Source organism: Osmia bicornis, chromosome 5 (assembly GCF_907164935.1).
Source record: "Osmia bicornis bicornis chromosome 5, iOsmBic2.1, whole genome shotgun sequence".
NCBI lineage: Eukaryota > Metazoa > Arthropoda > Insecta > Hymenoptera > Megachilidae > Osmia > Osmia bicornis.
In genome coordinates, this window is record NC_060220.1 from 7,930,337 (window position 1) to 7,943,248 (window position 12,912).

General features: G+C 45.4%; 1 protein-coding gene across 3 annotated transcripts in view; it reads left to right on the plus strand.

Annotated features, from left to right (window-relative positions):
- LOC114878067 (titin) overlaps window positions 1–12,912 on the plus strand; it is a 132,200-nt gene that overhangs the window by 94,175 nt on the left and 25,113 nt on the right. For all 3 annotated transcript variants that reach the window (XM_046285933.1, XM_046285932.1, XM_046285934.1), the window contains 2 exons: window positions 36–89; window positions 2,504–12,703. In XM_046285933.1, coding sequence (XP_046141889.1) covers window positions 36–89; window positions 2,504–12,703 — 10,254 coding nt within the window. The remainder of the gene's footprint in view (window positions 1–35; window positions 90–2,503; window positions 12,704–12,912) is intronic.

The window sequence follows — 12,912 nt, forward strand, 5'->3', positions numbered from 1 at the left end:
GAAGAGAAAGAAAAGTTTGGCTTTTTTGATTGCAGAGAGGAGGGACGAAAGAAAAGCCGTCCGCACGCAGGATATTCGTGACATTAAAGGTTTGAAGCAACGAGTTTCAGTGCATGGGATATACATTCGAATAATTGAACATTCGATTCATGAATGGAGACCACCATTAATAATATTTCACGTCATATTTTCGACGTAGAGATCATCGTGTCCGAACAGTCGACGCCACATCGACGATTCCTATTTCTAGCATTTATTTTTATTTTATTAATGTTCATCTCTTATATACCTGAAGATTCAATTTCTTGAATCTACAGGGTGCTTCTGAACTAACGATGTCATCGAAGAGGTGCTAATTTTAAATATAATTTTTCTATACTGGACTTTATGAAGAAATTTTATTCTAATTTTTAACAGCACCCTTTTGATAACACCACCAGGACACCCTGTGTATAGAGCATTCCATTAATTTTAATATAACAAAAAAAAATTGTATTACAACTTTCTCTTCTAATTACTTACAAAATAACTGATTTTTATGACATTGGTCTTAATTCTGAACGGAATGTGGTCAATTCTGAACGGATACAAAATTTTTCATTCATGCATTCCATATGATAGTGTTAAGCTTGAAGATCATCATAATCGTTTAATGAAGAATCATCTCACTTGCGCTGACTAATCGGGTCGATCATTGAAAAAAAAAAAAAATAAGTAACGAGCCTAATAGATCATACGATAACGGGTCTCTACGTAATGATTGTTATTTTATTATTCTTTCAGATGCATGAAGCTTTACTAGATCGAATAATAGCAGTAAAAATTGTTCAGCTTATGCCGCTATGCTTTCCACGCGCCGTGTCCCTTCAATTACGATAATTCTCCTCTATTTCATTGTTTAATCGACCAACCAGTTTTAATCACTATTCCGATCCAACATCAAACAATCCAGCATTAAACGCTTCGCGTATCGAGCTTCGTGCTGCTAATGCAGTTTCAATGTAAGTAAGACATCATATTTGCTTCTAGCACGCACTAATCCATATATTTAACCATTTTTTCAATGAGTTTCATATTTTTCATTTGATTTCATTTCATTGTTGTTTGCGTTTTATTTTTGAAGAAATCGTGAAATAAATTGCAGGAAAATTAAATTTTAAACAGCCTTAATATTTTATTCACTTTGGAAAGTAAGTGGAAAAATAAAATCAACTTGATTGAAGAATAAATAAAATTCTAAAAATTCTAATTAGCATTAGTGTCATAATTAATTTCCTTAGATAGCTCGTGGGAAAATGAAATTTTTCTTAAAGATGTCACTTCTTCCCTTATTCTTTTTCAATAAATTTCACGGTTTCTATCTAACGTATGATTTATCATTTTATCAGTTTTGCATATTGATTCTGATAGTCTGTATTTATTGAATGCAACTTGTTACGTTATTTATTGTTACTGTTACACATTCAAGCCACACACTCACATGATTCTCTTCCGTATAACAGTGTTGTCCTACATACGAGATAATTTGAGATCAGAGGAAAGATTGATTGTTACGTTTCTTTGTTGTTTATTGTAGTAGAAAGCACGATGTGTAACAGATGAACGTCTTCTCTTCTTTTTTTATTTTTTATTTTTGCTGTTTATGTTGGTTTGACTTCTAGCCGGCCTGTTCTACTACTGCCACTACACAGAATTTACACACACCTGACACGTTGAACAACGCATGCGAATCAGCACTATTGCACACAATTAAACATTCCAGAGACATCGTAATTCGACGATGATTATACATTTAAAAACACAAAAACACTGCGAAACGTATCTTCTTTTATTAGAAATCGAAACATTCGTTTAATTTGACTGATGACTATTGCCTCCTTCGGGACGAATTTCTACAAAATTTTATTTTATTATAGAATATTCTTTGGATTATTCGATGATCTAAGAATTTTTCAGGAATCGTGTAAAATAAAAATTTCTTTACAAATTTTATTGGTAAACGTTATAATATTCGTAATAGCATATTGTTACGAATATTATTTATATAACAATTCCTCCTGAATAAAAGAAAAATTAATACGATACCTTTGGAAATCGCGTAGAATGAAAGCGTGAAATGAAAGAAACCACACCGCTGTTTATACACTGTCCGCTGTTGTCCAACTGTTCTTTCTTCAGCACGTTGTTTTATTTCTTTCTTTTCCAATTTCCGCACAAGGCTGGTGCATCGTAGATTTTCTTAAGTTTTTTTGCCGCTCTTGTTTCGTTGAAGCACGAAAGTTTTGTTGTCTGAAGCGAAACGCAGCATCCGCTCAATTGGTACGTCGCATGATATCTGCAAGAGAATGATGATTTACGTCTAACACAAAAAAAAAAAAAAGGGAAAAAAGAAAACGAATGCGAGAACGAGCGTGCGAGCGAGCGAGATAAGGTTTTCTCATATACGATACGGTCAGACACTCGCGTTTTGATTGACACAAAAATTCTCACATAATTTCCACAGAATACGAGGACACACGGCAGACACACACAACACTGCGCGCACGAAAAGATAGAAAACCGAGGGAAGAGACAAAGGAAGATAGGGACGAGGGGGTTCAGGTTGTAGAGATCGAAGAGATCGAGGATACCGAACATGAGAAGATGAAGAAGAAGCGAAAGGACGTGGAAGAGATCGAGGAAGAGATCGAAACCGTGATCGTTGAAACAGACACGAAGGGCAGGCTGGCTCAAAAGAAAAAGAAACGCGATGATTTAGAAGAGAAGGAGGATGTCGAAGAAGAAGAAGAGATTATAGAGAAAGTAAGAAAAGAACTGAAGCCAAAGCGACCTAAGATCGGCAGAGACGAGGTTGAACTCGAGGAAATCGAAGAATTCGACGTGACCGAAGATAAATCAATGCCATCAATCATGGTGAACGTTCCTAGTCAACGTCACCAAGTGGTACCATTAGACCGAACCACTGAACAGGCGCCTGGAAAACCTGAATTAGAAAAAGCGAAATTAACGGTAGACACGATAACTGCATTGACCGAACACATTGTACCAGTACAGGAGAAGGAGATCAGCGACATCAGTCGAATAAAACCCATCGAACGCAAAGCATCCCTGTCCATCTCACCGGTGGAACCGTACTCGACCATGGAGACAACTGTCCAAGCGTCCACCGGTGAATTCGCAGACACGTTCAAGCCAACATCGTACGAGGCAACACCAGGAATAATTCCATCGGAAGGTGTCCAGGTCAGCGAGACTTTGGTCAGCGACGCTGGCGTGTCAAGTTTGTCCGTGAGCAAACAGGAGATCGGTAGGACAGCGGAAGTAAGCGTGACTCTTCAGGAAGCTACGACGGTCTACGAAACGATGGTGAGGGAGAAAGAAGTACCGACAGAGGACTTCGTGACTCCGCAGACTGTCAAAGCTGAAGACACTATTCTACCTCAATTAAGCTTGTCCGTGTACGAAGTGCACGAAGGTTTAACCGAAGACAAACTGGAGCCCCTGAAGACGGTGGCGACGAAACCGAGAGTGAACGTTACAGCTGTTGAACCGTTGGTGGTCGAAGAGGTTCGTGCGGAGGATAAGCCAGGAAAGTATTATCCGGAATTGATCGTCCCTACGGAAGTGGCAACGCAGAGTGTCATCTCTCAGCGTCAAAGAGTTACCGAAGAGATGCACGCGCCTGAGAAGGAAGGCGAATATATACCAGGAAGACTACCACCGAGTCAAGTAGCACAAATTGGAATATCATACGGAAACGAGACTGCCGTGGTCCAGCAGAACGTCGTGCAGGAAAGCGAAGGAGTATTTATCTCTGAAAAGAAGACCGAGACATTCGAAGCTACCACTAACGTCACTGTACTCGAAGGAGTGTCCGTGTCCACGGTTCAAACTCAGGATACGGAGACTAGCTTAACGATCGAGGAGACGAAGAAAGCCGTGGCTGATTTGAACGTCATCGAGATGACTCCAGCGGTAACTGTTGAGACGGTGCCCTCGGAGAAAGAGAAGGAGTACCAGCCAGGTGACAAACCAGACACGAAGACAGCAGAGACATCGATATCTTCGTTAGAGATTGGATCGATTCAGAGTACCGTTGTTCAAGAATCAGAAGGAGTTTATCGTCCAGATGAGAAGCCAACGAAGGCATTAGCAGAGACCTCGATCAGACCGGAAGAACACGTGATGATCTCTGAAATTCAAACAGCAGATTATCCGTCAGACTTCAGGGAGGAGTTGAAGTACGTCCAGGAAAGTGGAACGGTATCTGTACAATTAACCGAAGCAAAGATGATCCAGGAGACCTTGACCCACGACCGCGAGGAGAGGATGGAGGAAATGGTGAAACCTGAAGAACGTATGGTAGACACGAGCTACGATGTGAACAGAAGCGTCGAGGTATTCCAGACTACTTCGGTTGAAAAGGAAGCTGATTTGAAGGTCTTCGAGATGCCAGAGTCTCATCGTGGTAAGACAGTACCTACCCATCCTGTCGTTTCGTTGGAGGTGGAGATGACCCAGCCGGAGGACAATCTAGGCGAAGTGAAGAAGGAGGTGCCTTCCTCTGGCACGGCGAAGGTGGAACACGTCAGTTTGCAAGAGACTATAGTAGGCGAGACAGTCGTCGCCGAGAATTTAGCTCCCGTTGAAAAGGATAAAGCTCCCGAGACCAAGGTAGCTGAAATTGCCATGAACGAAGTTGAGAGTCTGCACACCACCATGGTGATCGTGAGCGAGAAGGAAACCGAATACACCCAGGTATCCGACGTGAAGGGAGCGTATGCCAGCACAGAATTCACTACCCAAGTAGCACCGATGCTCGAAGAAGTTAGGTCGCATTCGCCTACCGAAGAATACCTACCGGATCAGAAACCTACTTCCGGCGTAGCTCAACCATCCCATGTTCCTCTGGAAAGCATCACTGTAGCCGTGCAAGAGTTGGCTGAGAAGGAAGATTTGTACAAGACTGATGTGAGACCAGATCAAAAGACAGCCAATGTAGCTCTCACTGAATTGACATCCATTAGTATTCCTGAAGTGATGCAGGTGATTACAGCGAGCAGTGCTGAAACATTGAAGAAAGAGACCAAGATGAAGGAAGAGAAGGGTAGAGTAGAGGTAGAGGAGCTATCGTCGACTATCATATCAGAAGTGATCTCGAATGAAACAGAAGATGTCTTCACTACCAAGGCCACGCCTAAAGATCAGAAGGCAGACTTCAACATCTCTGGAAGAGAAGCTGCAGAGACATCCCAAGTGACCGCTATGACAGAAGTGGAGGATCTTGCTGTGAAGCGACCTGAAGAACAGAAAGGCAAACCTCAAGTGGACGAACTGACACCTCTTACAGTTTCCCATGTGGAAACTGGGGAAGCTGAAAAGGAGCTACCAACAGCAGAGGTTCCTAAAGAGAAGACAGCTCAACCGAACATATTTGGAAGAGACGTTGCCGAGACGATGCAGGTACTCACTGTGACCAGTGCTGAAGAGCTTGCAGCGCCGAAGGCGCCGGAAGGACAGAAGGGGAAGCCGCAAGTAGAAGAGTTAACACCTTTGTCAGTGTCTCAGGTGGTATCTCAAGAAGCAGAATCAGCGCTACCAGCCCCTGAAGCGCCGACGGAAAGAAAGGCACAACCCGACATGACAGGTAGAGACATAGCTCAAACGATGGAAGTGTTGACCATGACGAGTGCCGACATCTTAGCAGAAGACGTCAAACCAACCGAACAGAAGGGTATGCCAGGTTTGGAAGAATTTGTTCCTCTGTCTGTATCGCAGACAGTGTCTACCGAAAAGGAGGATGTTCTACCTAGCCCTGAAGCACCTACCACGAAGATAGCGCAAGCAAGTCTAACTGGTCGTGACATAGCAGAAACCATGCAAGTAGTGATGATGACGAGCGAGAAGGAGTTGATCACTGCTCTCGCACCGGAAACACACAAAGGTATACCTAACGTTGAAGAACTGACACCGCTCACAGTTTCTCAAACCGTGTCGCACGAAGCTGAAGACGTCTTCGAGAAGACCGCAGCACCGAGCGAGGTAACCGCCAAACCAGCCTTTTCGGGAAGGGAAGTCGCTCAGACCAGCGAGATGATGATCGTAACTAACGTTGGAGAACTGGAGAAACAGGTACTACCTGACGAGCAGAAAGGACAAGCCCAACTGGACGAGCTGATGCCGCTTACAGTGTCACAGGTAATATCAGGCGAAGTTGAAGAAGGCTTACCAGAAGCTGAGAAACCAAAGGAAAAGACAGCTCAACCAGGCATCTTAGGAAGAGATATCGCAGAGACCACACAGGTGCTAACTGTTACCAGTGCTGAAGAGCTTGCAGCACCTAAAGCACCAGAAGGACAGAAAGGCAAGCCACAAGTTGAAGAGCTAGCACCGTTAACTGTTTCTCAGGTCGTTTCTCAAGAAGCCGAGGGAATATTACCAGCACCTGAAGCGCCAACCGAAAGGAAGGCTCAGCCTGATATGACAGGAAGAGACATAGCTCAAACGATGGAAGTGTTGACCATGACCAGCGTGGACACGTTCACTGAAGATAAGAAACCTGACGAACAGAAAGGACATCCGGAATTGGAAGAATTTGTTCCTCTGTCTGTGACTCAAACAGTGTCGAACGAAATGGAGGATGTTCTACCCAGTCCTGAAGCACCGTCCACGAAGATAGCTCAACCGAGTCTGACAGGTCGTGATATTGCAGAAACCATGCAGATATTAACAATGACCAGTGAAGAAGAGTTGATAACAGCTCAAACTCCTGAACAACACAAGGGCAGACCGAACGTAGAAGAACTGACACCACTCACGGTGTCGCAGACGGTATCGCAAGAAGCTGAAGAAATCCTGGAGAAAGCTGCAGTACCAACCGAGGTAACTGCTAAACCAGCGTTCTCAGGAAGAGAAGTCGCTCAGACCAGCGAGATGATGATCGTAACTAACGTTGGAGAACTGGAGAAACAGGTACTACCTGACGAACAAAAAGGTCAGCCACAACTTGACGAATTAACACCTCTTACAATCTCCCAAATAATATCAGGCGAAGTTGAAGAAGGCTTACCAGAAGCTGAGAAACCGAAAGAAAAGACAGCTCAACCAGGTATTTTAGGAAGAGATATCGCAGAGACCACACAGGTGTTAACTGTTACCAGTGCTGAAGAGCTTGAAGCACCCAAAGCACCTGAAGAACAGAAAGGAAAACCGCAGGTTGAAGAGCTAGCACCGTTAACTGTTTCTCAGGTTGTTTCTCAAGAAGCAGAGGGAATATTACCAGTACCTGAAGCACCAACCGAAAGGAAGGCTCAGGCTGATTTAACAGGAAGAGACGTTGCTGAAATGATGGAGGTTTTGACTATGGCGAGCGTAGATACTTTGACCGAGGACAAAAAACCTGCTGAACAGAAAGGTGTACCAGGTTTAGAAGAATTCGTACCTCTGTCTGTCTCGCAGACAGTCTCTACCGAAAAAGAAGAGGTTCTACCCAGCCCTGAAGCACCCACGACTAAGGTAGCAGAGGCAAGTCTGACTGGTCGCGACATAGCGGAGACCATGCAGGTTGTAACCATGACCAGCGAAGAAGAATTAATATCAGCTCGTGTCCCTGAACAGCACAAGGGTATATTCAACGTCGAAGAACTGACATCGCTAACAGTTTCTCAAACCATATCGCACGAGGCTGAAGAGATTCTGGAGAAAGCTGCAGCACCCGGGGAAGTAACTGCCAAACCTGCGTTCACCGGAAGAGAGGTTGCACAAACGAGTGAAACGTTGATCGTAACGAACGTAGGAGAGCTGGAGAAGCAAGTACTACCTGAAGAACAGAAAGGTAAACCTCGCGTGGACGAGATGACTTCTATTACGGTGTCGCAGGTTGTGTCGGGAGAAGTCGAAGAACGTTTGCCAGAGGCTGAGAAACCGAAAGAAAAGACAGCTCAGCCGAGCATGCTTGGAAGGGACATTGCAGAGACCACTCAGGTGTTAACTATGACCAGTGCTGAAGAGCTTGCAGCACCCAAAGCACCAGAAGAACAGAAAGGAAAACCACAAGTCGAAGAACTGGCACCGCTTACTGTTTCTCAGGTTGTTTCTCAGGAAGCAGAGGGAGTGTTGCCAGTTCCTGAAGCACCAACGGAAAGACAGGCACAACCTGATCTGACAGGCAGAGACGTGGCACAAATCACAGTCGTAATGAGCATGGCGAGCGCAGATATGATGATTGAAGAGAAGAAACCTGAGGAACAGAGAGGTATTCCTGGTCTGGAAGAATTCGTACCTTTATCCGTGTCACAGACAGTCTCCACTGAGAAGGAGGATGTGCTACCAAGTCCTGAAGCACCTACCACGAAGATGGCACAACCAAGTCTGACTGGTCGTGACATAGCAGAAACTATGCAGGTGGTAACAATGACGAGCGAAGAAGAACTGATAACTGCTCTTGCGCCTGAAACGCACAAAGGGAAACCCAATGTCGAAGAGCTGACGTCGCTTACTATTTCTCAAACCATATCGCAGGAAACGGAAGTGATTCTGGAGAAGTCTGCAGCTCCGAGCGAGGCAACTGCTAAACCTGCGTTTACCGGAAGAGAAATTGCGCAGACCAGCGAGATCCTCGCTGTATTAAACGTTGGAGAATTAGAAAAACATGTACTACCCGAGGAGCAGAAAGGTAAACCGAAATTGGAAGAATTAACACCACTTACAGTTTCGCAAATAATATCTGGAGAAGCTGAAGAAGGCCTGCCGACAGCTGAAGTTCCTAAGGAGAAGACTGCTGAACCAAGTATGCTCGGAAGAGACATAGCAGAGACCACTCAGGTGTTAACAATGGCCAGTGCTGAAGAGCTGATGGCACCGAAGGCACCAGAAGAACAGAAAGGAAAACCACAAGTCGAAGAGTTAGCTCCGTTAACTGTCTCCCAAGTAGTATCTCAGGAAGCTGAAGGAGTATTGCCAGTGCCAGAAGCACCAACGGAGAGGAAGGCACAACCTGATCTGACAGGAAGAGACGTGGCACAAACCACAGTGGTAATGAGTATGGCGAACGTAGATATCATGATCGAAGAGAAGAAACCTGAGGAACAGAGAGGTATTCCTGGTCTGGAAGAATTCGTACCTCTGTCCGTGTCACAGACAGTCTCCACTGAAAAAGAAGACGTGCTGCCCAGCCCTGAAGTGCCTACAACCAAAATGGCACAGCCAAGCTTGACTGGTCATGACGTAGCAGAAACTCTTCAGGTTTTGACCATGGTTAGCGAAGAGCAGCTAACAACTAAAGCACCGGAACAACAAAAAGGAAAACCGAACGTTGAGGAATTGACATCGCTCACAGTTTCTCAGACAGTGTCTCACGAAGCTGAAGACATCCTGGAGAAAGCTGTCGCACCGAGCGAAGCGACAGCTAAACCCGCCTTCTTGGGAAGAGAAGTTGCAGAGACCAGTCAAGTTCTTACCGTGACAACTGTTGGAGAACTACAGAAAGATGTATTACCTGAAGAACAGAAAGGTAAACCACAGTTGGAGGAACTCACGCCACTTACAGTGTCTCAGATAGTGTCGGGAGAAGCTGAAGAGCGTTTGCCAGAAGCTGAGAAACCGAAAGAGAAGACAGCCGAACCGAGCATGCTCGGAAGAGACATAGCAGAGACCACTCAGGTGTTAACCATGGCCAGTGCTGAAGAACTTTTAGCACCCAAAGCCCCTGAAGAACAGAAAGGCAAACCTCAAATAGAGGAACTGGCACCTTTAACTGTCTCTCAGGTAGTATCTCAAGAAGCAGAAGGAACTTTACCAATACCTGAAGTTCCAACAGAGAGGACAGCCCAATCTGATTTGACAGGAAGAGACGTAGCTGAAACGATGGAGGTGTTGACGATGGCTAGTTTAGATACACTGATCGAAGACAAGAAACCTGCTGCACAAACTGGTGCTCCAGGTTTGGAGGAATTCATTCCTCTGTCAGTGTCTCAGATGGTCTCCACCGAAAAGGAGGATGTTTTACCCAGTCCTGAGGTACCAACAGAGAAGATGGCTCAACCTAGTCTGATCGGAAGGGACGTTGCAGAGACTATGCAGGTTCTGACGATGATCAGTGCCATGGAACTGACAACAGGTCATGCACCAGACCAACAGAAAGGTGTACCAAACGTAGAAGAACTGACCTCGCTAACAGTTTCTCAGACAGTGTCTCACGAAACTGAAGAGATCCTGGAGAAGGCTGTAGCACCTAGTACAGTAACTGCGAAAGCTGCACTATCGGGAAGAGAGGTAGCAGAGACGAGTCAGGTTCTAACGGTATCCAATGTGGAAGAGTTTGAGAAATCAGTACTACCCGAAGGGCAGAAAGGAAAACCACGTTTGGACGAGTTGACGTCTATAACAGTCTCCCAGGTTTTGTCCAACGAACTTGAAGAGACACTACCGTCTCCAGAGAAACCTAGCGAGAAGATCGCCCAGCCTCAGATGATTGGCAGAGAAGTAGCAGAGCAGACGGAAGTCTTAACTGTCACGAATGTCGAAGAATTGAAGAAACTCGAGAAACCAGAGGGTCAAACAGGAAAGCCAGACGTGGAAGAGATGAGTTTCATCACAGTCTCCGAAGTGTTCTCCACAGAAATGGAGAAAGAAATGCCTAGTCCAGAAGTTCCTAAAGAGCGTACAGCGCTTCCTCAGCTATCCAGCATCGAAGTAGCTGAAACAACGGAAGTATTAACGATGATCAGTGCCGAAGAGCTTCTAAAATCCAAGGCACCCGAAGAACAGAAGGTTCAACCGAAACTGGACGAATTGACTCCTCTCACAGTCTCCCACGTAGTATCCGAAGAAGCTGAAGAAGCATTACCCACCGCAGAGATTCCAAAAGAGAAGACAGCCCAACCTAGTCTCCTCGGAAGGGACGTTGCTGAGACCAGCCAGGTGTTAACCATGGCTAGCGCCGAAGAGCTTCTAGCAGCCAAAGTACCCGAAGAACAGAAAGGTAAACCACAAATCGAGGAACTGGCACCATTGACAGTGTCGCAGGTAGTTTCTCAAGAAGCAGAAGAAGCGTTACCATCGGCCGAAGTACCTGTGGAAAGAGAGGCTCAGCCAAGTATGACAAGCAGGGACGTTGCACAAACGATGCTCGTAACAAGTATGTCGAACGTGGACATTATGGCTGAATCCAAGATACCTGAAGAACAAAAAGGAGTTCCTGGGTTGGAAGAATTCGTTTCTCTGTCCGTGTCGCAAACAGTCTCCACTGAGAAGGAGGACGTTCTACCAAGTCCTGAAGTGCCGACTGAGAAAATGGCTCAGCCTAGCCTGATTGGTCGGGACGTTGCAGAAACCACACAGATATTAACTATGATCAGTGCCACCGAACTGACGACTGATCGCGCACCGGAACAACAGAAGGGTGTACCGAACGTCGAAGAACTTACCTCGCTTACAGTCTCCCAACCAGTATCTCACGAAACCGAAGAGATCCTAGAAAAACCTGAAGCACCAGGTACGGTGACAGCTAAAGCTGCATTGTCAGGAAGAGAAGTGGCGGAGACCAGTCAGGTTCTCACGGTATCCAACGTTGAAGAGTTTGAGAAATCAATGTTACCCGAAGAACAGAAAGGAAAACCACGGCTGGATGAATTGACATCTATAACAGTCTCCCAGGTTGTCTCTAACGAACTTGAAGAAACCTTACCATCTCCTGAGAAGCCTAGCGAGAAGGTCGCTCAGCCACAGATGATCGGCAGAGAAGTAGCCGAAAAGACGGAAGTCTTAACGGTGAGTAACGTCGAGGAGATGCAGAAACTTGAGAAACCTGAAGGTCAGAAGGGAATACCAGATGTGGAAGAGATGAGTTTCATCACTGTTTCCGAAGTAGTTTCCACGGAAGCTGAGAAGGAGCTACCTGCCCCAGAGGCTCCCAAAGAACGCAAGGCTCTTCCACAACTGTCTGGTATAGAGGTAGCTGAAAAATCAGAGGTCCTGACGATGACGATGACCGAGGAATTTGCGAAACCAAAAGCACCCGAAGAACAGAAAGGAAAACCACAGTTGGAAGAATTGTTATCGCTATCGGTATCTGAAGTAGCTCTTGGAGAGGTGGAGAAGGGACTGCCGACTCCTGACAAACCAACCGAAGAAACCGCTAAACCCAGTCTTCTGGGTATCCAGGTTGCCGAGAAATCTCAAATAATCACATCTTCGATCACAGGAGAATTGCAGGAATCGGTTAAACCAGACACAAAACAGATAATCCCTGAACAAATTCCGTTTGAAAGCATAGAACAGTCGCAAACTCTGACCCAAGAAAGGGAGAGTACTTTCGTCGTTGAAAAGACAACAACTTCTGCCACGGCTGAAGTATCCTTCCGCGTTTCTGAAAGTCTCGAGGTCACCCAGGTGACCGCTACAGAGAAAGAATCGAAGGAAGTGATCAAAGGCGTAGCTAAAGAGGCTTCCGCTCAAGCGGATGTGATCGAACGAAAGGTCGCGTTGAAAACCGAGGTTCAACCGGAAGACGTGGCTTCAGAGTTCAAGGTAAAGAAACCAGAAGGCAAGACCGCCAAAGGTGTCGATGAAATTCAACAAAGTGTAATAGTAACTGAACACCTGACTGCCCATGAGTTTGAGTCAGAACTGCCCGAGTCTGTAATACCTTTCGCTAAATTAGCCAGAGTTTCTATCCAAGCTGACCACCTGGAACACATTGTGGGTGAGTATTATTGTTATCAAGGTATGAAACTACCATGGACGGGACGGACTGTTACGTTGACGATTAGGAACGGACTGGAGGACGAAATGAAGATTAAAGTTTCTTGAGAGAATATAGGAGATGGTCGAACGAAGGTGAAGATAAAACGCGCGCTTGCAGGTTTTACGGATCGTAGGGTGATTACGGTGTAGGTATATTAGGAAATATGA